This window comes from Garra rufa, chromosome 18, assembly GCF_049309525.1.
Source record: "Garra rufa chromosome 18, GarRuf1.0, whole genome shotgun sequence".
NCBI classification, from domain to species: domain Eukaryota; kingdom Metazoa; phylum Chordata; class Actinopteri; order Cypriniformes; family Cyprinidae; genus Garra; species Garra rufa.
In genome coordinates, this window is record NC_133378.1 from 24,934,991 (window position 1) to 24,960,172 (window position 25,182).

At 35.5% G+C, this 25,182-nt stretch overlaps 2 protein-coding genes across 2 annotated transcripts in view; one reads left to right on the top strand and one right to left on the bottom strand.

The window, feature by feature from the left end:
• rbms2b (RNA binding motif, single stranded interacting protein 2b) overlaps nt 1–13,613 on the top strand; it is a 40,087-nt gene extending 26,474 nt beyond the window's left edge. The window contains exons 3-13 of the mRNA XM_073822692.1: nt 6,927–7,017; nt 8,068–8,225; nt 8,312–8,391; nt 8,469–8,578; nt 8,668–8,714; nt 8,815–8,908; nt 9,157–9,207; nt 9,289–9,399; nt 11,083–11,163; nt 11,258–11,345; nt 13,077–13,613. Coding sequence (XP_073678793.1) covers nt 6,927–7,017; nt 8,068–8,225; nt 8,312–8,391; nt 8,469–8,578; nt 8,668–8,714; nt 8,815–8,908; nt 9,157–9,207; nt 9,289–9,399; nt 11,083–11,163; nt 11,258–11,338 — 904 coding nt within the window. The 3' untranslated portion in view covers nt 11,339–11,345; nt 13,077–13,613. The remainder of the gene's footprint in view (nt 1–6,926; nt 7,018–8,067; nt 8,226–8,311; nt 8,392–8,468; nt 8,579–8,667; nt 8,715–8,814; nt 8,909–9,156; nt 9,208–9,288; nt 9,400–11,082; nt 11,164–11,257; nt 11,346–13,076) is intronic.
• Nucleotides 13,614–16,518: 2,905 nt separating this feature from the next.
• senp1 (SUMO specific peptidase 1) overlaps nt 16,519–25,182 on the bottom strand; it is an 11,521-nt gene continuing 2,857 nt past the window's right edge. The window contains exons 5-16 of the mRNA XM_073822693.1: nt 25,123–25,178; nt 21,724–22,007; nt 21,573–21,636; nt 21,449–21,487; nt 21,269–21,353; nt 21,045–21,188; nt 19,908–20,039; nt 19,581–19,784; nt 18,933–19,012; nt 18,695–18,779; nt 18,504–18,599; nt 16,519–17,743 (exon numbers count right to left, since the gene is read on the bottom strand). Coding sequence (XP_073678794.1) covers nt 17,681–17,743; nt 18,504–18,599; nt 18,695–18,779; nt 18,933–19,012; nt 19,581–19,784; nt 19,908–20,039; nt 21,045–21,188; nt 21,269–21,353; nt 21,449–21,487; nt 21,573–21,636; nt 21,724–22,007; nt 25,123–25,178 — 1,332 coding nt within the window. The 3' untranslated portion in view covers nt 16,519–17,680. The remainder of the gene's footprint in view (nt 17,744–18,503; nt 18,600–18,694; nt 18,780–18,932; nt 19,013–19,580; nt 19,785–19,907; nt 20,040–21,044; nt 21,189–21,268; nt 21,354–21,448; nt 21,488–21,572; nt 21,637–21,723; nt 22,008–25,122; nt 25,179–25,182) is intronic.

Below are 25,182 nucleotides of genomic sequence, written 5' to 3' on the forward strand. Positions count from 1 at the left end.
AATACTTTTTGTACGCAAAAACACATTTTTTAGGAATTTTTATTGTATTATTAGAAAGTTCAAAAGAACAGCATTTATTTGAAATACTTTTTTTTTTGTTTTGGCTAAACAAAATATTGTATAACTGATTTAAGGGGAAGCTAATTGATGTTGAAAGTAAATGGCGCCAATCACTTTAGTGTAGGACAGCGTGATTATTTTACCACACTTGGCCTGTCTGTGGGTGTTGAGGCATGAAAATGGAGCTGGTGTCCCCATTAGGCTCATGCAGGTCTGCCATTGAGAGCAGTTCAAAGTAAGTGCCTGAGGAGTATTTGTCCCGTTTCTACTCCTGCGTGGTGCTCCAGCTCTACAAAGAAGTTGTGTGTTCTCTCTCTCACCCGTGGCTGAGTCACTGTCTGAGCAGCTTGGCTGGTAGTGCTGCACGCCCTCAGTAGAGGACCGTCGACCTGCAGGCCAGCTCTGATTCTACCCTGGCCAACCACTCACACAGCCCTTCTCAGCCACTAAGACCCTTTCAATGATTTCACTTCCTTTAAATGGATTTTAATATTTAAGTTCGTTCAGAATATTTGGGTGAATCTCACAAAAAAAATGTCCAGAGCATATTTCACAGCAAAATAAAATAAATCAATAAAATTACATTACGTTACATTACATGCAATAAATAAAATTACTCTTATTTTTAATTTGTTATTTTTATTTTTTGTACAATTTTTATATATTATTTACTAATAACTACTTGTTCATGAACTAATAATTATTTTTGAGTTCACATTATATATATAATATAATATAATATATATATTTTATTTATTTATTTAAATAGGATGTGTTCAATTGTAATATTATTTCAATGACAATTTAATTATTTTTATTAGATTTGATTAATTACATTTTCAATAAATAAAATTATTGTTATTTTTAATATTTCAATATTATTTTATTTATTATTTATTTTAATAATAGCTAACTGTTCATGAACAAATAATTATTTGGAGTACACTTTATGTATCTAACTTAATATATAGGCACGACATTTAGGTAAATCTCACAAAAAAATGTCAAGATTATATTTCACAGCTAAATAAAATAAATGCGACCCTGGACCACAAAACCAGTCTTAAGTAGCATGGGTAAATTTGTAGCAATAGCCAAAAATACATTGTATGGGTCAAAATGATCAATTTTTCTTTTATGCCAAAAATCATTGGCATATTAAGTAAAGATCATGTTCCATGAAGATATTTTGTCAATTTTCTACCATGAATATATAAAAACTTGATTTTTGATTAGTAATATGCATTGCTAAGATCTTCACTTGGACAACTTGTAAGGCGATTTTCTCAATATTTAGATATTTTTGCACCCTCAGATTCCAGGTTTTCAAATAGTTGTATCTCAGACAAACATTGTCCTATTTTAACAAACAATATATCAATGGAAAGCTTATTTACTCAGCTTTCAGATGACGTAAGAATCTCAATTTCGACAAATTTACACTTATGACTGGTTTTGTGGTCCAGGGTCACAAATATACAATTACATTTACATTTTCAATATATAAAATTACTCTTATATGTAATATTTTTTATTATTTTTAATATTTTTTTATGTATTATTATAATGATAACTAATTGTATATAAACAAATAATTATTTTGAGTTCACAAACCAATAGCAGAGAGCTTCTGTTTTTCACCTGTTGAGTTGATTAAAACAGCTGTTCCCAATGAATCAGGGTAATAAGGATGCTTTAGAACAGCTTGGACTATTTGGAATGGTATAATGGTTATATTATATATGTAATATAACATAATTAGAATTTGTTCAATTGTAATATTATTTCAATGACAATGAATGTTCATATTTGATTTTATTAATTGCATTTTCAATAAATAAAATTACTCTTATTTTAAATATTTTATTATTATTTTTAAGATTTGGGGGTATATTATTTTAATATTAGCTAATTGTTCATGAACAAATAATTATTTGAGTTCACAAACCAATAGCAGAGAGCTTCTGTTTTTCACCTGTTGAGTTGATTAAAACAGCTGTTCCCAATGAATCAGGGTAATAAGGATGCTTTAGAACAGCTTGGACTATTTGGAATGGTATAGAACTTTGGATTTTCCCATAGACTGTGACAGTTTGCAAAGGGTATAAATACTTTTGGATATGCTACTTTTTGTTCAAATGTAAATAAAAGCTGAGAATTTTTTTTTCCACAATGATGCCTCTTGTACATCGTCTTATTATCTTTTGGGAGAAGCCTGTGTCATTTCCGGTAAAAAAAAAAAAAACTTGCTGGTTGAATAAAAGTAACTTTAAGTCAGAATTTGCCAAGGGTATGAATAATTTCGGGCTTGACTGTATATATTATTAGTTCTGTCAAATTGATTGATCACGATTAATCACATCCAGTAAATATATACATTTACATTTAAATATACAAAATACACATTATGTATTATTAACACAAACCTTAATTTTGGATGTGATTAACCACAATTAATCTATTTGACAGCAGTACTATATATAAATATATCTAAATATATAGAATGTCACAATACAAAAGTGCAACAAAAACCGGATTCATTTTTTTTATTAAGCAAAATATCTGTTTCCCATTTTTTTCCCTTTAATTTTGCCATAAATGTGCCCTGAGCATATTCTTGAAAAATTTTGTGAGATTTAGGGCTGCAGCAACTAATCGATAAAATCGATTATTATCGATAATGAAATAATCGACAACAATTCTCATTATCGATTAATCGGGTCCGCCCACAGTGCACGTACAACTTCAGAGGATCACATCAAATTACAGCACTGAATGACGCATTTCTATAGACAAAATGCATCTATAGTGAAGGAAACAGACTGAGATTCTGCAGGAGAGTTACGTGATCCAAGCTGCGCAAAACATGAGAATTCCTTATTTTAAACATGAAGCTTATAACGTAATGGCTTGCCCTGTGAGGCCCTTTGAGATCCGTTTGCATCCTCAGCATGAAAACTTTCACGGTCATATCCTTATCTGTAAATGTCACAAATTCACACAAGCATTTCCATTTATGCATAAAAGTCCATTCTGGCAGTCTGTGTTAAGTTTAAATCTTTACTGAATGAGCGTCAGACAGGAACACAGAACACAGACAAGGAGACAATTAATACTCAGCGCAAAAACATTCATTGTGCTGAAACATCTGTCGTTGAATGTTAAATTTAGATTTAAATACAACATGAAGTGCACGTATTTAGGGAGGGTAAAAACCTCGACAGCTCATCAGAATTTCTGGCTGAGTTCTCTTTCTCCTCCCCATTGCACAGCTGCTGTTTTTAATAGCAAAGTAATTACATTTATTTTCATTTCTTTAGTTTATAAAGTTAATTTAGAAATATATTTGGAACACGTTTTGTTTGTGAAATTCAAGTTTTTGTTTTTTAAAGTAACGACCAAGTGGCCAGCGGCAAACAGATCAATTTAGCCTTCTCAAGTCATCATGATTTAAATTAAAATCCCTATATATATATATATATATATATATATATATATATATATATATATATATATATATATATATATATTAGTGGTGGGCCGTTATCGGCGTTAACGTGCTGCGTTAACGTGAAACTCTTATCGCGCGATAAAAAAAATATCGCCGTTAATCTATTCTCAAAGTTGGGTTGGGAGCTGGGTCTAAACTACGCAAGCTATGATGACTTTCACCTTGATAGTTTAACGCGGATGTATACCGAAGACTGTAGTAGAATATGGTCGCGCGTTTAAGTCTCCTCCGCCAAAACACAGACGGGATCGCGTCATCCTCCATTCATAAAAACCGAATCTACTATAGCGAAATGCCACGTAAATTCGTCGTTTTTTGGATTCATAAATCAAATGTTGGTCAGTCACTTAATTCAAATCGCGATATGGACTAGTGTATGTGAAAACTGAAATGCAAAAAGACCGTTTTAATATGAATCCGATATGTTCCGTTTGCCTAGCTGTATGTATGCATTGCGGAGACGCGCTTTTACTACACTCATACTGAAACACACGTGACGCTCCCGGTAATTTTTGGCATTTGCATCTCACATGAACAGATAAACTCAATCTCCCAAACTGCTGTGAGTGTCACTTATACCGTTTCATTTGAGAAAACTAGCATCATATCATACTATATGACACAGAAACTTCTCGGCAACCTGTCAAAGTAAAAGTACGGTGTAACATGTAATGGGCTGGGTAGGTGTTGACGTTAAAAAAACACAATCTAATAGGTAGAAAAAATAATTTCATTGTTAGTTAGTTAGTAAACACAAGTACATCTAATTGAACATAATTTATTTTCATCAACAAATTATCATAGAACAGCTTCATGAGCTTTATGATCCATTCTCAAAGACTTTAAGTCATTATTTGGGTAGCACACATATTCTGAATGCCTTCAGCAGAATTCAAATTAGCCATTTTAATCTAGATTAATCTAGATTAATTCCAAAATTTAATCTAGATTAATCTAGATTAAAAAAAATTAATCTATGCCCACCCCTAATATATATATATATATTAAAAAAAACTTAAAGCATATCACATAATTAGTTTAATCGTTTAACCTAGATAAATGTGTACTAATAGGCGCATATCCAATCGTTTGTGCGGAGAGTGAAAGCTTTGCAGGACATGGAGGCGCCAGCGATATGTGAAACTTCATTTTTGCTCATAAATGTAAAAGTAATAAATTGACTTTAAATTATTACTTCACTACTATAAAACGAAATAATTCAAATCGAAAACAAAACTCTTTCATTAGCTATAGGCCTAATCCATAAAGATGCAGGCTTTAAAAGCACGTCCAATGAGCAGATGGCGAGTTAGGATCGTCAACTTCATCTTTGCGACACTGACTCAGAAAATACTAGTTTATTAATAAATAATTTGAATATCTCCTTACTTTTTCCCCGGCACATTCATGGTAATTACTTTAGCTGGGGCTTTGCGGCCAGTTTAAGCTTACTGCGTGCATTTGAACGTGGAACTCTGCTGAAGGCACTTGCGCTCGCTGCTGCTGCTGTTGGCGGGACACTAAACACCGCCACGGCAGAATAAATAGCAGAAACACTGTTAGTGTGTTTTTCTTCAGATATTTGTATTTTCTCTTTATTTCGACAGGTGAATTGTTGTAAATTCTTAAGCACTAATTCTTAAGCACAATTTTTAAGCCAACTAATCGATTAATCGAAACAATAATCGGCCAACTAATCGATTAATCGAAAAAATAATCGGCCAACTAATCGATTATCAAAATAATCGTTAGTTGCAGCCCTAGTGAGATTCACCTATTTAATCTGTAGATCATAGTGAAAGGGCAACCACTTCACACAAGAACACCACCGAGCACCCGTCTTAATTACAGCCGTTTTAGTGACCTGACCTATTTAAGAGTCTGTTGAGGCAACTGCCGTAGATTTTCCTCCTCCCATTCACTCTGTGGAAAAATGCAGCGTCTCACAGCGCGATTAGATCAGTACAAAAATCACCTTCATCGCAGGTCACTGCAATTAAGCATTCATTATTCATGCTGCTGAGATGAACTGGTAATGCATTTACAGCTCACATTTTAATCTCATCTGCACACCAAAGCAATGAATATGCAAATCAGCAGCAGGTGAATTGGAGGTTTGCTGTCTTGCAGCTATCTTTACTGTCTTTCTGATTTGTTTAGACAAGTAACACACATCTCCTGCTTCAATGATAATGAACAAAATTAATTTGAGCCGCATAATATGATTAAGTGGTTTTGAGATCCTCAGATAAAACCTTCTGCTCACACCTTATGCAGGAAGTGGGTAATCTGTAGAAGACATGCAAGCACAAGTTTTGTGTATCTGTTAATGTGAGGTTAGAAAGGTGTCACTTTGTACTGTATGCCTATGTGCTGTCATGCCTGCAGCTTCAAATGAAGCTAATTAGGTTTTTATATGGTAATGAGCTGACTCATTGGCCTTGAAAACGGTCATTTTGACACTTTTTACTAAAAAACATGTTGTCTGAAACTCCTGGATAATTATGCAAAGGTAAGAGATAAATAATTATGTTTTTATTTACACTGGCCAAAAGTTGGGAATAATTTAAAAGTTTGTGCTAGGTACAATTAAAAATACAAATAATAGTACTTTAATTTAGCAAGGATGCATGAAACTGTTCATATTCATCAAAGAATCTGGAAAACCTGTATTACAGTTTTCACAAAAATATTAAGCAGCAGTTTTTAACATTAATAATTATAAAAACAATGTTTCTGTGCCTTGACAATGGTAGTACCCTTGCTGTCTATGGAGGGTCAGAAAGCTTTTGGATTTCATCAAAATATCTTAATTTGTGTTCCCAAGATGAACAAAGGTCTTACAGGTTTGAAACAACAGTAGGGTGAGAATTAATGACAGAATTTTAATTTTTGGGTGAACTATTCCATTAAATTGTAATAATATAATCACAACATATTACTGTTTTATTGTATTTCTGATTAAATAATTGTAGTCTGGGTGAGCATTAGTGACTTCTTTCAAAAACTTAATTATTCCAAACTTTTGGCCGCCAGCGTGTATTTTCCCATCAAGCTCCATATTTCATAGTTGAACTTTAGCAGGATATGGCAGAAGCTGAACCAGTCTTATCTCTCCAATCTCACTCAAGTGCATCAGTGCACATGGCTGCTGGCTCAGCAGTTTGTCCCACCTGTAAACTTCTGAACTCTTTACAGTCTTTTCTACCTTTCTTTCGATTTCCAATACATTTTAAAAGGTGGAATGTATCATTACAGGAATATTACAGTCATCCCCTGTATGTAATTTTTACCACAAAACCAGGAAGGCACATGGAAAGGGAAAGGACGTGACATACTCTAACTCTCTGTAAAGTGCTCAGTGTTTGATGGCGCTTTGCTTTGTGTCTGACAAGGCTGATGAGGCCCTAACCTCACCTACCCATAATCCGTACCTTATTGAGCCTGTAAGGCTGATCAGTCCTGTAAAATCAGGGCACCTTGCGGATATCCACCTACAGGAATTATGAAAGTAACACATAACCAGTTTCTCCACCTAGAAGCAGTGAAAGTGAACGAGGACTGAGGCGGTCAAGCTGCAAAATGACAAAATAGCACCATAAGGGTTGTTCACAAAGTGCACTGAGTGCATTTTTGCATTCCACTGCACTGCTTTTCCATTGTTTTCTGTGTAAATTTGAGCTTGACCATTCTGCTTAACTCGCGTCTTTTGCAGAAATGACACTGCATGGTATAAATGCTGCACTGAAGTTAAAAACTATTCATCGTACACATAGACTAGAGCTTTTCAATTCTTTTCAATTCTTTGCACTCTCTAGGTCAATAATTATCAATAAAAATAATGAAATGTACCCCTTGGGAAGCTATAACGGGGTCGTTTAGAAAAGTGGCCTGTCCAAATGTACCCAAAATCCTACAAAGCCTAAAGAAAAACTCAAAACTTCACAAAACCTGGTGAGAACAAGTGACAGGTTCTAAACAAGCATGCAACGTTTTAAGGTGATCGGACCACAGCTGGTGCTATAACTTACACTTTTAAAAATAAAGGTGCTTCATGATGCCATAGAAGAACCTTTTTTGTCTAAATGGTTCCATAAAGAACCTTTAGCATCTGAAGAACCTTTCTGTTTCACAAAAGGTTCTTTGTGGTGAAAGTTCTTCAGATTATAAAAAGGCAAGAAAGAGATGGTTCTTTAAAGAACCTTTGACTGAATGGTTCTTTGTGGAACCAAAAATGGTTCTTCTATGGCATCGCTGTGAAGAACCTTTTAAAGCACCTTTATTTTTAAGAGTGTACCTGGAATTGCCAAAAATCCTTTTTTCAATCATTGATTTAGGTGGTTACAGGCTTGCTAAATAATGTTTGTTTATGTGCTTAAATTCCTTAAAGCGTTTGAACTCCTGTAATCGCTGCTTGCAGCTATATTTATTGTTATATTTATCATAAGCCATATGATGTTTCCTATTTGTTTCTCTCTACTTGATTACTTCTGCAGCAACAAGAACAGGACCCCACCAATCTGTACATCTCGAATCTGCCTCTGTCTATGGACGAGCAGGAGTTGGAGAGCATGCTCAAGCCCTTCAGCCAGGTCATCTCCACACGCATCTTACGTGACGCAAACGGCACCAGCCGTGGAGTGGGTTTTGCAAGGTGCACCTGATCAGCTCTCATACGTACAACCTGACATTATCATCATTAATATTCCATTAATAATGCATTTGCAATTACTCTGTTAGGATGGAATCGACTGAAAAATGTGAGGCCATCATTCAACATTTCAATGGCAAATACATCAAGACTCCTCCTGGAGTAGCAGGTACTACACTTGGGTTGTTTTTCATATTGACAAGATGGTTATGACAGCTAGATAATGAGTGATATGTTTTCATGAAGTGCCTACAGAACCCTTGCTGTGTAAATTTGCGGACGGGGGACAGAAGAAACGTCAGAATCAGGGGAAATATCACCAGAACGGGCGGCAGTGGCTGAGAGAGGGCGAGACTGTAAGATAGCTGCTTTTTCATGTTGATTTCAATCATATTATAGTCTGTGTCTTAACTTGACTGTCTCTCTCTAACTCTCACACATACAGGGCGGGATGACGCTAACATATGACCCTACTCCTGCTTTACAAAATGGGTGGGTTCAGAAATTACTACTCAAGAAATGTTGTACTTTGTGCTTTTAATTATGACACTGCATGGTAACAGCTCTTTCTTGTGTTTGTCGCCCCCTGCAGGTTTTACTCTCCTTCCTACAGCATTGCTCCTAACAGAATTATTGCTCAGACTTCTATCTCTCCCTACATGCACTCACCTGTATCCACCTACCAGGTTCGGAAAAGCTGTTTGTTTTGCAAAAGTCATATTACTGCTTTACTTAATGTGTACTTAATGTGTATATTTGTAGCATTATGTTTTAAGGGAAAGTCTTTTGAAGATGTACAATCATTATATGTGAGGAATTTAAGCTGTTGTTTACCAAAAATCTTGACGTCCACCATAGCTTATTAGGACTAAACTGAATTATATAGAATAATGACCCAAATTGAGGTTTAAAATGTGTGTCCTTTTAATATTAGGTACACAATCCCTCCTGGATACATCACCAGTCTTACCTCATGCAGCCCACAGTAAGTTGCAGTTCAACCACTGCTCTATTTCTTAAAGCACCTCTGCCTGTCTAACTTTCTTTCTTTCTCTTCTGTGCACAGGGTACCGTCCTCACGCCCACAGTGGACCACACCATGACCATCCAGCCCACTGCCATATTAGGGCCTCTCACACAGCAGCTCAGCCATCTAACCCTGGGCAGCACAGGCACGGTACGTCCCCCACAAGATGCCCACAGAGAACTCATTACAAATGTCTTGGGAAAAAACTGTATTGGTCTAATACACTGCTGTTCAAAAGTTTGGGATTAGTAAGATTTGTAATGTTTTTTAAAGAAGTTTCTTATGCTCATCAAGGCTGTGTTTATTTGATCGAAAATACAGATCATGTAATATTGCGAAATACTATTACGATGTAAAATAACACTATCTATTTTAATATACATTAAAATCGAATTTATTCTTTTCATCAGAACTGAATTTTCAGCATCATTACTCCAGTCTTTAGTGTCACATGATCCTTCAGAAATCATTTTATTCGAATGATTTCTGAAGGATTGTGTGAGACTGAAGAAAAATCAGCTTTGCATAACAGGAATAAATTATATAAATAATATTAAAATACTAACCATTATTATATATTGTAATAACATTTTACAATATTATTTTTTTCTGTATTTTGATCAAATAAACCAGCCTTGATGAGCATAAGAGACTTCTTTAAAAAAAACATTACAAGTCTTACTGATCCCAAACATTTTTAATTTGTTTTTTACAATTAAGTTTTGGGTTTCATTGTTAATTTTAGGTTTTAATTTTTTAAGTTTTATAGTTTATTCATATTATTTCATTTTTATTTTAGGTCTACAACTAATATACAAACTAGCATAATTTCAAATATTTAATGGTGTTAAATTTCTCATGACAGATATTAAAATCTTAATATTACCATTTATCAAAAACTTGGCACAATTTATATTTTATTTTAGGAAGTTTTGGTGTCATGAAAATGTATTTTAGTTTAGTTTCAATTATTAATATTTGTGTTCATTTTAGGGCTGCACGATATAACAATATAAAATATTGCAAAATATGCAGTGCATATATAAATGTTTGACAGATTATGGTTTTAAAATGAAGAAGCTGACATTTTTGGTAATGTAATTTTAATTGTACATGTATATATTATTTTTTTATTTTTTTACTTTTATTAAATATTCAATTTATTTTATAGTACAATAGTGTTATTGCTATATATTTCTTATTTTAATATTTTATATAATTTGTAATATTTTCTATAATAATCACAATAAAAATCATACTTTACAGATTTCTTTTTTATATATTTAAAAAAAATACTGAATGAGTCAAAAACAGTGGTAATGGGGCCTATGAAAATTAAAGTGCAAAGAGAATTTTTCAATAAATTCACAAATAAAATTTTCATTAGTCATTAAAGTTTGAATTAAAAAAATTTTTTTATCCCAATCATTATAGAATACTTCTACTTCATTAGCCACTATAGGGAAATAACGAAAAGAAAAACAACGTGCAGTAAATGGTAAAACTGTTTGCACTACAAACTAATTTGTTCATAATTAAGACAATACATTAAAATAATATGGTAAGACCATTTTGCAATATCAAGCAGCAAAAATAGCTGGACGTAGATGCAATCGGAAGCCAGTCCTATACAATTTACAAATGGCTGCACCTGCTTATATGAGAAAAATAAGGTGGCTATATCACAGAAAAAAACTCAATATATCCCACTGTCAAATTTTTTCCAATATCGTGCAGCCCTAGTTTTTATTGAAATGTTGCGTCAAATATTCCTTTAATGTGTACTATCTGAGGATATCACACATTTGTCAATGTGTGTCCATCTGTTCTCAGTATATGCCTGCAAACACAGCTATGCAAGGGACCTACATACCACAATACGCCCAAGTGCCTCCTTCAAGCGTTACAGCAGAGGTATGAAAGCCTTGCATGCTGAAATATTCCCAATGTTTCAAAGCCTGATTCACTGTGATGCATTGTTAGTAATGTTGACCTCATGCCACTGCAGGAAAATAGCGTCCAACAGCAGCAGGTTGCCATAGAGACACCCACAGACCACACAACATACTCCTACCAGCATGGCAAGTGAAGAGGAGGTGGGCTACTTCCTGTTGCTTTGGAAATGTTGTGGTCTGTAATGGAAAGAGAGAGTGAAAACAATGGTTATCCACAAGATAATGTTTTCATGATGTTGTATTAGCATACAGTGAGGGAAAAAATTATTTGATCCCCTGCTGATTTAGTATGTTTGCCCACTGACAAAGAAATTATCTGTCTATAATTTTAATGGTAAGTTTGTTTGAACAGTGAGAGATAAAGTAACAAAAAAAATCCAGAAAAAACGTATTTCGAAAAAGTTATAAATTGATTTGCATTTTAATGAGTGAAATAAGTATTTGATTTCCTATCATTTAGCAAGATTTCTGGCTCCCATGTATCTTTTATACAAGTGACAAGCTGAAATTAGGAACACCCTCTTAAAGGGACTGCATCTAATCTCAGTTTGCTACCTATATAAAAGACACCTGTCCACAGAAGCAATCACTCAATCAGATTCTAAACTCTTCACCATGGCCAAGACCAAAGAGCTGTCCAAAGATGTCAGGGACAAGATTGTAGAATGGAATGGAATGGGCTACAAGACCATCGCTAAGCAGCTTGGTGAGAAGGTGACAACAATTGGTGCGATTATTCGCAAATGGAAGAAACACAAAATAACTGTCAATCTCCCTCGATCTGGGGCTTCAAGCAAGATCTCACCTCGGGGAGTTTCAATGATCATGAAAACGGTGAGAAATCAGCCCAGAACTACACTGGAGGATCTTGTCAATGATCTCAAGGCAGCTGGGACCATAGTCTCTAAGAAAACAATTGGTAACACACTACGACTGAAACCCTGCAGCGCCACAATGTCCCCCTGCTCAGGAAAACAGATGTACAGGCCCGTCTGAAGTTTGCCAATGAACATCTGAATGATTCAGAGTGGAACTTGGTCAAAGTGTTGTGGTCAGATAAGACCAAAATCAAGCTCTTTGGCTTCAACTCGCCGTGTTTGGAGGAGGAGGAATGCTTCCTATGACCCCAAGAACACCATCCCCACCATCAAACATGGAGGTGGAAAAATTATACTTTGGGGATGTTTATCTGCTAAGGGGACAGGACAACTACACCGCATCAAAGGGACAATGGATGGGGTGAGCACCTTGAGTGAGAACCTCCTTCCCTCAACCAGGGTATTGAAAATGGGTCGTGGATGTTATTCCAGCATGACAATGACCCAAAACACACGGTCAACAAAGGAGTGGCTCAAGAAAAAGCACATTAAGGTCCTGGAGTGGCCTAGCCAGTCTCCAGACCTTAATCCCATGGAAAATCTGTGGAGGGAGGTTTGAGTTGCCAAATGTCAGCCTCGAAACCTTAATGACTTGGAGAGGATCTGCAAAGAGTAGTGGGACAAAATCCCTTCTGAGATGTGTGCAAACCTGGGGGCCAACTACAAGAAATGTCTGACCTCTGTGATTGCCAATAAGGGTTTTGTCACCCAGTACTAAGTCTTGTTTTGTAAAGGGGTCAAATAATTATTTCACTCATTAAAATGCAAATCAATTTATAACTTTTTTGAAATTTGTTTGTAATTGTCTCTCACTGTTCAAATAAACCTACCATTAAAATGATAGACTGATTATGTCTTTGTCAGTGGGCAATTGAACAAAATCAGCAGGGGATCAAATCATTTTTTTCGTTACTTGTATCTCTACTGTATCCAAGTATGTCTATCTAAATGAGTAACTAATTTTTTTTCTTACTCTTTCCTTCTCTCATTTTAGTACATTCATAGGAATGATGGAGGACTTCGGATACTGAACCACCTCTCTTGACATAAAAACAAACGGACATTGTGAAAAGGAACTGATAAGCGTGTCTCTTTCCAACGAAAGAAAGACATTTTTGGCAACTTTTTTTTTCTTGGAGAAGACCAACCGATAATGAAGCTAAACCTATTTTAGTAAGTGAAAGACTTGGATGGAGGAAGCTATGACTACAAGATGTCATGAAAGTTCACAGAAAGAAAAGTAAGCTTTTTTTTTAACACAAAGACTCACATACGTGCACACACACACACACACACACACACACACACACACACACACTCCGACACACTTTGAGAAATATTTTTCTGCAACTTTATTTTCTAAAACGTTCTGCAAAGCCAGAACGAAACAACTATGATGTTACAGCACCATGTGTCATTTTAATTTGATTTAATGTTTTTGTAAAATTCTTCAAAGATTTTGTTGACTGCTTTTAAACTGTCTGCTGCAAAAAGGAGGAATTTTGTACATAAAAAACTGTTTTTGCAAAGATCTTGCTGCATTTTTCTTGAATATCGATTTAAGGAAATCCTGAGGAACCTAAGCTAAGTCATTTTGATAGATCTACAGAGAAATGTGCTGTATCGAAGAGCGTTGTAAATGCACTCATTGTTTCGAGCAAGCTTGTGTCCAGCGAGACGAGACTGAATTCTGAAACCAAGACCTCATATCCCCTCACAAAAAAATGTCCTTTTTTCCCTTCCAAAATGCTGCTTTAACTTGTAAGTTAGGTTATGCTCTGTTTAAATGTTGAGATTTATTTTTGTATTTTGAAGACTAATTTTTTTAAAGAAAATTTCAAAGAGAAGCTATTTGGATGATAAACTTTTTTATGGCTTTGTTTTCATGTCAATAGTTCTGTCTTGCCTCTTCATACATATGGGTTATGTCTTTTCTTTTATGCATTGTGTAAGGAGTGCTCCACCAACATTGTAATGTAGGTCTGTAAATGAATTTTTCTTGCCTTGGTGAACTTTAATAAGGAGTGTGTTCTTTGGGCTGTGTCCCCTGAGATATAAAAATGGCAATATAATGAAAACCAAAAGAGTTCTTCCCTTATTAGTGAAACACTCCCTCCGTTTCCTTCCTTCTGAGGTACACCATTCTGAGACTGGAATAGTGATTTTTTTGTGTTGTACCCTGTGCATAAATACACATCCAACATTCTAAAATGTAAAAATTTGTTGAAATAACCTTATGGGTAAGGCTTCCGCTATTGGAAAATAACGAGAAGAATAACAACATGCAGTAAACCTGAATAAGATATTTCACATAAAAGATGTTTACATATAGTCCACAATAGGAGAAAATTGTTGAATTTATAAAAATTACCTCATTCAAAAGTTTACATACACTTGATTCTTAATACTGTGTTGTTACTTGAATAATCCACAGCTGTTTTGTTTTTTTTAGTGACAGTTGTTCATGAGTCCCTTGTTTGTCCTGAACAGTTAAACTGCCTGCTGTTCTTCAGAAAAATCCTTCAGGTCCTACCAACTTTTTGGTTTTTCAGCATTTTTGTGTATTTGAACCCTTTCCAACAATGATGGTATTTTGAAATCCATCTTTCACACTGAGGATAACTGAAGGACTCATATGCAGCTATTGCATAAGGTTCAAACACTCACAGATGCTTCAGAAGGAAAATTATAAATTAAGAGGCAGGGGTGTAAACTTTTGAACAGAATGAAGATGTGTACATTTTTCTTATTTTGCCTAAGTATCATAGTTTTTTTTTTTTTTTTTTTTTCATTTAGTACTGCTTTTCAGAAGCTAATAGTTGCATAGGAGTATCTTAGTTGTCCTCTGTGTGAAAAGATGGATCTTAAAATCACAGTCATTGTTGGAACTATCACTAAACAAAAACCACAGCTGTGGATTGTTCCGGTAAGAACATAGTAATAGGAACTAGGAATTTTTTTGAGCAGGGTCATTTTTATAAATTTAACTATTATTTTCTCTTGTGGACTACATGTAAACGTCTTTTATGTGAAATATCTTATTCAGGTAAGTACTAAATGAAAAATACCATGCATTTTATATGATCCCTCTTATTTTGGTAAAATAATTAACATTTTGCAGATTCTTTAAGGTGTATGTAAACTTTTGACCTCAACTGAAACATATAATTTAGCATTTTTTGGAGTTTCAAAAAGCTATAGTCAGCTTTTCTCGAATTTACTCAGCAAAATGTTTTGGTCTAATTTATTTTTCAGCCACAGTCTTAAAGGAACACTTTTTTTTGTCGCTTTTTTTACAGTCTATGGTACAACCATAGACTGTAAAAAAAGATGGACAACGCGTTTCCGCTTCTTTCCACTATAGAAAAGTGAAGCCAAAACAGCTCAATATGGCCGCTACCATCTTGGGGGAAGTTACGTCATTTGGAGCCAGAGCATGCGCAGTAGAGGTTCGTTTGGAGCCAGAGCATGCGCAGTAGTGTCGTGAGGCGGAGCCGCGGTGTCAAAGTCCCGCCCAAACCCCCGCAGACCCAATCGCACGATCACAATCATGACACCACACCCCGTTTTTATAGCATCAAATAACTACTTAAAAGCAAACTTATTAGAAAAACGAACACCTGAGCATGAATCAGCATTATAAGAACTACCTCACACGATGGAAATCACCTTTGGAAAAAAATTATTTGCCGTGTAATTCGATTATTTAGTTTGGCTCACGTCCCATTAGATTACATGGAGAGGGCGGGGTTTATGACCTATACTGCAGCCAGCCACCGGGGGGCGATCGAAAACTTTTGGCTTCACTTTTCAGGACACCTACGGCACGCTTGGGTACAACCGATGTACGCTCAACAGCTAGAGATAACCCATAATGCACTGTGAGAGTCGCGCGCCGACTGAATTCCCGCGTCTCTCCAGACGATGGCGCCCGCAGCTGAATCGTCCATCCGTTCATTTTACAACGCGCTCCTCCACTGCGTAATACAGCGTACAACACGTACAAATTCGTTGTAAATTGATTATTAAATTGTTTAACCAAGGTTTATACGTAAACTCCTTGACATAGTTCAAGATAAATCCTTTAATTTTACTACTCGAACTATCCGTTTTAAATGATTGTTAAACAGTATAGAAATACTATGCAAAAGCGGCAGTCCTTCCGGTGCACTTAGTGTCCGAATTCACTCACTCATTTTCATTCACTCCTTCAAGTGGACTGTATGAGTGGACTAATGTAGGGAATAGTGAATAGGGTATAGGGGGCGATTTCGGATACAGCCATGGACTGAATGAGCGAATCATGGCAGGAGTCGGTTCAAAGGTTTGAACAAAATATCGGTTTGAATCAGTCATTTGACATTGACATTTAAGATTTTTCCAATTTCAATTCTAAAGCAGATTTAAGAACAGGAGAAACATGACTCAAACAGGAATTCATTTGAAATTATTTCATTTATCCTCTGATACACACATAACCTCAGGAATTTACTTCCAGATCTGTTCCACATACAAAAACAGATAATAAAAGGTACAAAATGAGTATTAAATATGTCTTCAGTTTTACCGTATAGTCACTGTATATACAATAATTGTCAATATCCTGCAGGAAAAAAAAAAATCTAGAAACAGTTGCCAAAAATAATTTTCTCTTACACAAAAGGAAGAACAGAATAACCTTAAGAACTTAATAACAGAACAAAGACAAGATGTATGACACTGCTGTGTTGTGAAAAAGCAAATAAATGTAAGTGCAGTCTGTCTATGAGATGACCGAAATGATCAGAAGACTCCAAGTTATCAAAAAGCCACCAAATACTGATAAAAATAAACATCTCTGTGATGGCAGAACTCCATCCCAAAACATACTGAAGTCAAAAGCATTGCAAGAGCTTTTCCTCACTTTCTAGAAAAAAATAAAGCCACAAAACTCACTCTTCTGAAAAAAAAAAATATCTTACCAAAAAGAAGACTCTAATGGAGTCTTATTTGCTATTTAAAATAAAATTAACTTTATAGTTAATTACCTTGACAGCATCTGTATAAAATATACTGGTATCAAACGTCACAAATATTAAGTAAACTGCCGTTTATCATTAGAAATCCACTGAGTGAGTCTGTGATTGTCAATTCATTTTACTAGTCCTAGAGTGAAAAGACATCAATGTAAATCTCGCTAATATTACTGTAACATTTATGACTTCAGATGATTTGAGATCAAGTTGCCAATTGACACAAATGATAATTTGAAGTCATCTTAAGACAGGCCTTACATTGACAGCTATTGGCAGCACAAGAAAAGACTGAAAATATGAAAATAACATCCTTCCATAGTCAGTCAATCAACATTTGCTGCCAAAGCAAAAGCATGTCAAATTATAGGGAACTATAAAGGGACATAAAAACATTGCCCTGACTCATAAAGGCTGAGACTGTTTTTTTTAGGTGCATGAGGACTTCCCAGCTTTCATTCAGACAGCATGAAATGACCGATGATTAGGGGCATTCCACATTTGTCTCAGGGTTCCTGAAGTGCACAGGAGTCCTCATATCCATACAACACATGAAAATATGTTCTATACAAAACAAATCCTCCGATCACAACAGTTTCTGGTTGAGGATCTCCCATACCATTCGTCTTCTGAAATAGGGCATGTGTTTCTGTTTGAGAAATGAAAAAATAAAACAAGAGTAAATTTAAAAATCCATATACACTACCAGTCAAAAGTTTTTGAACAGTAAGATTTTTAATGTTTTTAAAGAAGTTTCTTCTGCTTACCAAGCCTGCATTTATTTGATCCAAAGTACAGCAAAAACAGTAACATTTTTACTATTTAAAATAACTGCTTTCTATTTAAATCTATTTTAAAATGTAATTTATTCCTGTTTTCAAAGCTGAATTTTTAGCATCATTGCTCGTCACATGATCCTTCAGAAATCATTCTAATTTGCTGATCAAAAAACATTTATGATGTTGAAAACAGCCAATTAGAATTTTTTTCAGGTTTCTTTGATTAATAGAATGTTCAGAAGAACAGCATTTATCTAAAATAGAAATTTTTAGAAACATTTTAAATGTCTTTATCACTTTTGATCAATTTAAGTATCCTTGCTAAATAAAAGCATTGATTTCTATAATTTCTGACAGTGAGGACTGGAGTAATGATGCTAAAAATTCAGCTTTGATCACAGGAATAAATTACATATTTTAAAATATATTCAAACAGAAAACAGTTATTTTAAATAATAAAAATATTTCAATGTTTTTGCTGTACTTTGGATAAAATAAATGCAGGCTTGGTGAGCAGAAGAGACTTCATTAAGAAAGATTAAAAAAATCTTACTGTTCAAAAACAGTATAACAATGTACAAGTGTGAACCACTGATAATTTATTTTAAAATCTATGCAACTGACGCTCACCTGTGTGAATGTGATTGGCCGGTCTTTGGTGATGTATTCAGCATATTTGCATGTGAACATTCCGCAATCACTTCCATTCATTTGCTGAGGAATTTCCTAAAAATTCAGAAGACAAATAAAAACTTTAAAATGATCCTATAGCTTTACGGTCAATTTTAGGCCCTAAATGATGAATACGTTGGGAAACTCACACTGGGTCTTTTACTTTTTAGAGTCCATTCTGAGGTATCAAAGTTCTGCCCCTTCTTGTCTTCACTCTCTTGTTTCAGATATTTTCTGTTATACAGAGACACAATTAAATGACTTTTGACAATGTTGAGTCATGCATAATTTATTCTGTTTATTTCTTAATGAGTTATCATGAGACTCGTTTTGAAAAGGCACTTCTTGCAGAGCCGTTTCATCATCTAATCTTCAAGCAGTACTCACAATAAAATCCTGCAGGCCTCGTCGTTGTTTCCTCCCATTGAATCAAAGTAAGTGATGCTCTTCTTACGAAAATCCACCACCTACCAAAAGACAAAAAAAATTGAGTATTTTTTAAACACTGCCACTTCTGACAGCAAACCCACAGTTGAAGTCAAAATATGCAGATTCAGGGGTGTAAACTTTTGAACAGAATGAAGATGTATACATTTCTTATTTTGCCTAAATATATATTTTTTTCCATCTTAGTACAGCTCATTTACTCTGATCTTCAAATTCAAAAAGTTTTCACCCCCGGCTCGTGCTTCCTTCTGAAGCATCAGTGAGCATTTGAACCTTCTGTAATAGTTGTTGGAAACTTTTGAATGGGGTCATTTTGATAAATTTTCTTTTGTGGACCGAGTAAACTTCTTTTATGTGAAATATCTTATTCAGGTCAGTACTAAATAAAAACATAACATGTATTTTGTATGATACCTTTTATTTTGGTAAAATAAGACTTTTGACTTCAACTGTATTTTAATCATTCATTAATTTATCAAACTGAGTGACATGCATTATAATACAATTCTGAACTGTCAGGAAAGAAAGCAACAATATACATGCAATCCATCTTCCTCAATATGACCTTGGTGCTGGTTAGCTACTTACAGACAGGCACCAGTGCACCCCCAGGTGGACAGGGATTAATATGATGTCTACAGAAAAGATGTTAACTTTCTTGGTCCAGCGGCGGACAGCATTGTAACCGGAGCTCCGCAGCTTGGGAAAGAAGAAGGTGTTGAAGGTGTAAGCGGAGGGCAGGTTGGGCCGTTTACTGCGCTCCACCAGCAGGTTCATGTAGAAGTTAATAACCTGAAATGGAGGAAATATATCAGTCAGGTACTCAATTGACAAACTGGTAATTATGGGAGCTCACACAAAACGATTAAGAAGGACTCTATTACAGAAACCTGAATGATGCAATAAAGCTCTGACCTCATCATTGAGCCAGTTGAGATGACTGAGCGTCTGCAGGTCCTTTCTGGTGATGGTGAGGCGGAAACCCTCACTGAGAACCTCATCTTGACTGCCACCTCTCAGAGCTCTGCTCACCTCCTTCTCCATGTCCTGTGAAAACCACAAGCAGGAAACACAACATTTAAGTACACAATATTTACATATGATACTTGCATATAATGTGACCATTAACCAACATCAGAGAACTGTGAACAAGTATTGATCAAAATATCAAAAAATCATACATTTTCAGTGGGTTCTTAATTAAAGTGCATATTTGAAAAGATTAGTTCACTTCAGAATTACAATTTGATGTAGTTTTTTTTACCCTACTCTTCCTTTTTAAGGTACCTACCTTTTTAACTAACCACACATAACCTTTCCAACATTATTATGTAATGCTTGAAGTCATAGACGAGCATTTGTGTTTAGAAAGTATATAAATGTATTTTTTTTTTCCTTTTAGAAAATGACCTATCGTTTCGCTAGATAAGAGCCTTATTCCTTGGATAGGATTGTGTAGAGCCCTTTGAAGCTGCATTGAAACTCCCCAAGAAGTCCACTATATGAGGAAAAATCCTGGAATCTTCAAAAACCTTAATTTCTTATCAACTGAAGAAAGGAAGACATGAACATCTCGGATGACATGGTGGTAAGTAAATTATCAGAAAAATTTAATTCAGGAGTGAACTAATTATTTAAGTTATATAAGTTCAGAAGATGAAAATATTTGGGATTCTGCTGTAATGCATTTTAAGTCTTATAAAAAATCACATTACAGTATTGAACTATCAACTATGACGATTACACTGACTGGTTTTTGCAGAGAGACAAATGCAACATTTTCACAAATAGTTCCAGACTTTCGGACAAGTAATAGTGAAGTCAACAGAAGCTTAAATTTAAAGGAAAGTCTGTCATCATGATATTTTCAAACCTGTATGACTTCTTCAAAACAGTTGATATTTTTAATAATACAAGTAAACAAGTAAATGGCAACCAAAACTGTTTGATTACCAACATTCTTCCACAGAAGAAAGGCAGTCATTCAAGTTTGGAATGACATGATGTCAATAAAAGATGACAATCTTCAACTATACCTTTAGAAGCGCTTACCTCTGTTAACTCTGGGAATTCTGGCTCCTCTTTAATAGGCTGAGGCTTTTGGATAACCGCTGCAACAGGAACCTCCTTCTCTAGAGGGACTCGAACCTTTAGCTCGACACTCGTTGGGGCGGCTCGACCCTCTCCAGAGAGGCGCTGATGATACAAATGAGAACATGAGTGGGTTAGTGACATAAAATGCAGGTGTAGGATAAAAAGAGGGGAAAGCTATGCACCTGACGCAGGAGCTGAGAGGCCAGAGCCTCCTGCTCTTCAATCAACCTCCGTCGCTCTCGAGCTCGAGAGTCATAGAGGCTAGTCCTGAAAAATATTCAGCAAAGACGGCCGATATCAAAAGATATTCACTTCCACAAACTAAAAGCACTGATACTTGGACATATTAGACAAGTACTCACAGTTCTTTGATCCACAGTTCAGCCTGGAAGCATGGCACTCTAGAAAGGGTAAAATAGGTTTAAGAAAAGAAAAAAAACTGAAATGGATGAAAAGATTAAAGATAAACTCAAAATGTTCTCCTACCTTGAGCTTTCACGCTTCTTGCCCTGCTGCTCCTTAACAAAAATGACTGAATCTCCGTCATGAGCTGAAGAAAGTGAAACATTCAAACAACCTTTAAGCCAGGATTACATTACAAACATGAAAAAGAAAGAAAGAAAGAAACAGGACCCACCTGACGACTGTGTGTCCTGAGAGGAGGTATCCTGAAGGGCAACTGGTGATGGAGCTGAGGGAACAGCTGGTCCTTTAGCGCTGCGCTCAAGGTCATGGGCCCATAGCTGAGGCTCTGGAATGCTAGAGGACGCACCAGGACTGGGCAGGGCACTGGAAGTCTGGCTGGACCCATGCTGGGGGCTGGGAGGCAGACTGGATAACCCGTAGGACGACACACCAGCGCCAGAGCCTGCTGGAGAGGCACAATGAAGACGACTTCGACTGGATGACAAGAAGCTGGAGCTGAAATGAGACCAAATTTTTCACTGTAAGTAAAAGAAACCATAAAAAAATGGCCTTAAAGGGATAGTTTACCCAAAAATAAAGATTCTGTCATCAGTTACACTCATGTTGATCTGTTCCACCACTTAAAGCCAATTTCAACAAAACTTCAGAAAGTTCATGAAGACATTGCTAAAAATCCATATGAACTGAGCGATTCATATGATAAATGGAAGATTAAACAAGCTTGCTTGACAAGAAACAATCAATGAGGTTTGCACTGACGATAGAAGCATTTTTATTAGTCACAGGAAAAAAATAAAAAAATTCACAGGAAGCAGCGAAGTAAAGTAGTTCAGTGTTTCCCCTAGGTTTCCAGCTTTGAGGGAAATTACTTTTTTCCCCCGGTACTTTAGCCTACTTTGTGTAATAACCGGGAAAAAAAAAATTGTGAAAAAATAAGTCCAAAACTCTCTATTTTACCATTTTGAACAATAGGGCTCTACAATCTTTTGCTTTTTTTTTTTTTAAATTCTTGTGTTTTAATTTTTCTGATAATCAAATGAAAGCATAAACATTTATTTTTAATCAAATGAAAAATAAACCCTTTTAATTTTTGGCAAACAAACAGAGGTTTACTGTTAAAATCAATACATGGAACAAAAATCATATTCAGTTTAAAACGTTTAAATAATAATTGTAGTATTTTTTTTCTACAATTAAGTGGTTAATCTTGTTGTAATATTTATTGTTTTATCATATATATTGTTTTATGTCAATTTAAATAGGACTATATAAACACCTATAAACAGTTTCTGTGTGTAGAGTACGATATGATGCTGGTTTTCTCAAATGAAACGGTAAAAGTGACACTCACAGCAGCTTTGGAGATTGAGTTTATCTGTTCATGTGAGATGCAAATGCCAAAAATTACCGGGAGCGTCACGCGTGCTTCAGTATGCGCGTAGTAAAAAAAAAATTCCACCATTCATATATGCAGAGGTAAACGGAACATGCAGGATTCATATTAAAATCGTCTTTTTGCATTATCCTAAGATAATGGTAGGGCAAACACTGTAGTTTGTGATGGACAGATTGTTAAAGGTTGTATCAGCGATTTCTAGCCTGAAACATAAAGTGTAAAATTCAGCTGATCTTTCATCACGATCCGCTCGCTGCCTGCCCCATAAATTGTCTGTGAAAAAACCGCGTCTCTCTGGTCAGCCTAGGGTCCGAGATATGCCAAAAAAACAATCGGCACTACCAACCTTTCCACAGCAAAAACAAACATTGTTCCAACCAATCAGCGTCAGGGGTTTGGTGTTGTGGACTTTCGCTCCGCCTCCCTCACATCCCTGCACCAGTAGGAAAGTCCACAACACGAACCCCCTGACGCTGATTGGTTGGAACACGGTTTGTTTATCTGTGGAATAGTTGATAGCGCCGATTGTTTTTTTGGCATATCTCGGACCCTAGGCTGACCAGAGAGACGCGTTTTTTTCACAGACAATTTATGGGGCAGGCAGCGAGCGGATCGTGAAGAAAGCTCAGCTGAATTTGACACTTTATGTTTTAGGCTAGAAATCGCTGATACAACCTTTAACAGCTGGTCTATGTGGTAACACAGTACATAGGGCAGGTCATCCACATGCCTGCCTATCGTTCATTGACCTTAAACATGGTCTATCATCTGAAAAATGTTAGTAGTAGCAACTTTACATGCTTTCTCAATCTAATGTTAACCTTAAAAAAAAAAAAAAAAAAAAAAAAAACGTGCGCTCAAGTGTCTGTGCCGAGTGTGGAAACTCACTGCATGACAGATTTAGTAGATGCACCGGTGCAGCCACTTAAAATGCTCTTAAAATACATTGTCATTTTTTGGTCATAAAAATAAGACTAATACATTTTTGGAATCTATAAAAAATCTGTTTATGCACAAAACACTGTGCTTTTGTAAAATAATCAAAACAAACAGGATGCGCTTTCTGCCGTCTCTGCTAACTTGAGCGAGTAAAAAAAAAAAATAACAATTACCAGCAACCGTTTATACTTGCCTTACAGACATGAAAAATACATATATAGAGAGCGAAATGTCTAGTTTCAAATGGAAAACATTCTCAGTTTGTGTAATCCTCATGAAGAATACAGGCGCATCACTACTGTGGAGATAATGAGTCAGTGTTGTCGACTTAATCTCTTAAACAAAAAACAAAGAACTAGTTTTTCAATAAATTATTAAAATGTAAATGCAGCCTTCTTACTGATTTTCCCTGACACATTTATAATCATTACTTATGCGGGTGCGATGTGGCAAGCTTTATGCATGTGTTTGAGTGCTTACTAGACTACGTAGACAACTAAAGCCTCATCATAACGATTCAAATCGTTTATTAATAAACTTGCAATCAGTCAACTAATGCTTAAAATGAATGACTAAAAAAGAAAAAATCTTTAGTCGAGGGCAGCCCTAATTTGTGATGTGATCTGAGGAAAACCCATCAGATGTCATGCTGGGGCGTTTCCAGGAAATTTCGGAAAAATAGGTTGGTCAATTTTGTCAATTTGTTTTTATTATTTATTATTATTATTCTACAACATCTTGTCTATCATCAAAAGTTCAGAGAACTGGATCAAAATGACCCAGAGACTTGGATTAAAATGCTTAATATATAGGGACTAGAGGACTTTCAGTGGACAGACAATAACAACTGTAAAAATTAAAAATGTTCATTTGTGTTCCGAAGATGAATAGAAGTCTTATAGGTTTGGAATAATATGAAGGTGAGCAACAATGACAGAATGTTCATTTTTGGAATAACTTTCTCTTTAAACATCATGGCCCGGTTTCACAGACAGGGCTTAGACTAAGCCAGGATTAGGCCATAGTTCAATTAGGACATTTAAGTAATTTTTATAAACATGCTTAGAAAAAAACATTACTGGTGTGCATCTTGAGACAAAACAAAGGCACTGATATATTTTAAGATCAATCGGTGCAATTTTGTTTCAGTTGAAAAAGCTCAGACTTACATTTTAGTCTAGGACAAGGCTTAAGCCTTGTCTGTGAAACCGGGGGCATAGGTTTAGTCACAGACATAAATAACACGTTTTGAAGTGACAGGACACAGATACTCACAAATCTCGATGCGAGCGAATGCTGGAGTGAGAACTTCCATCTTGAAGGAAGGTCGACTGG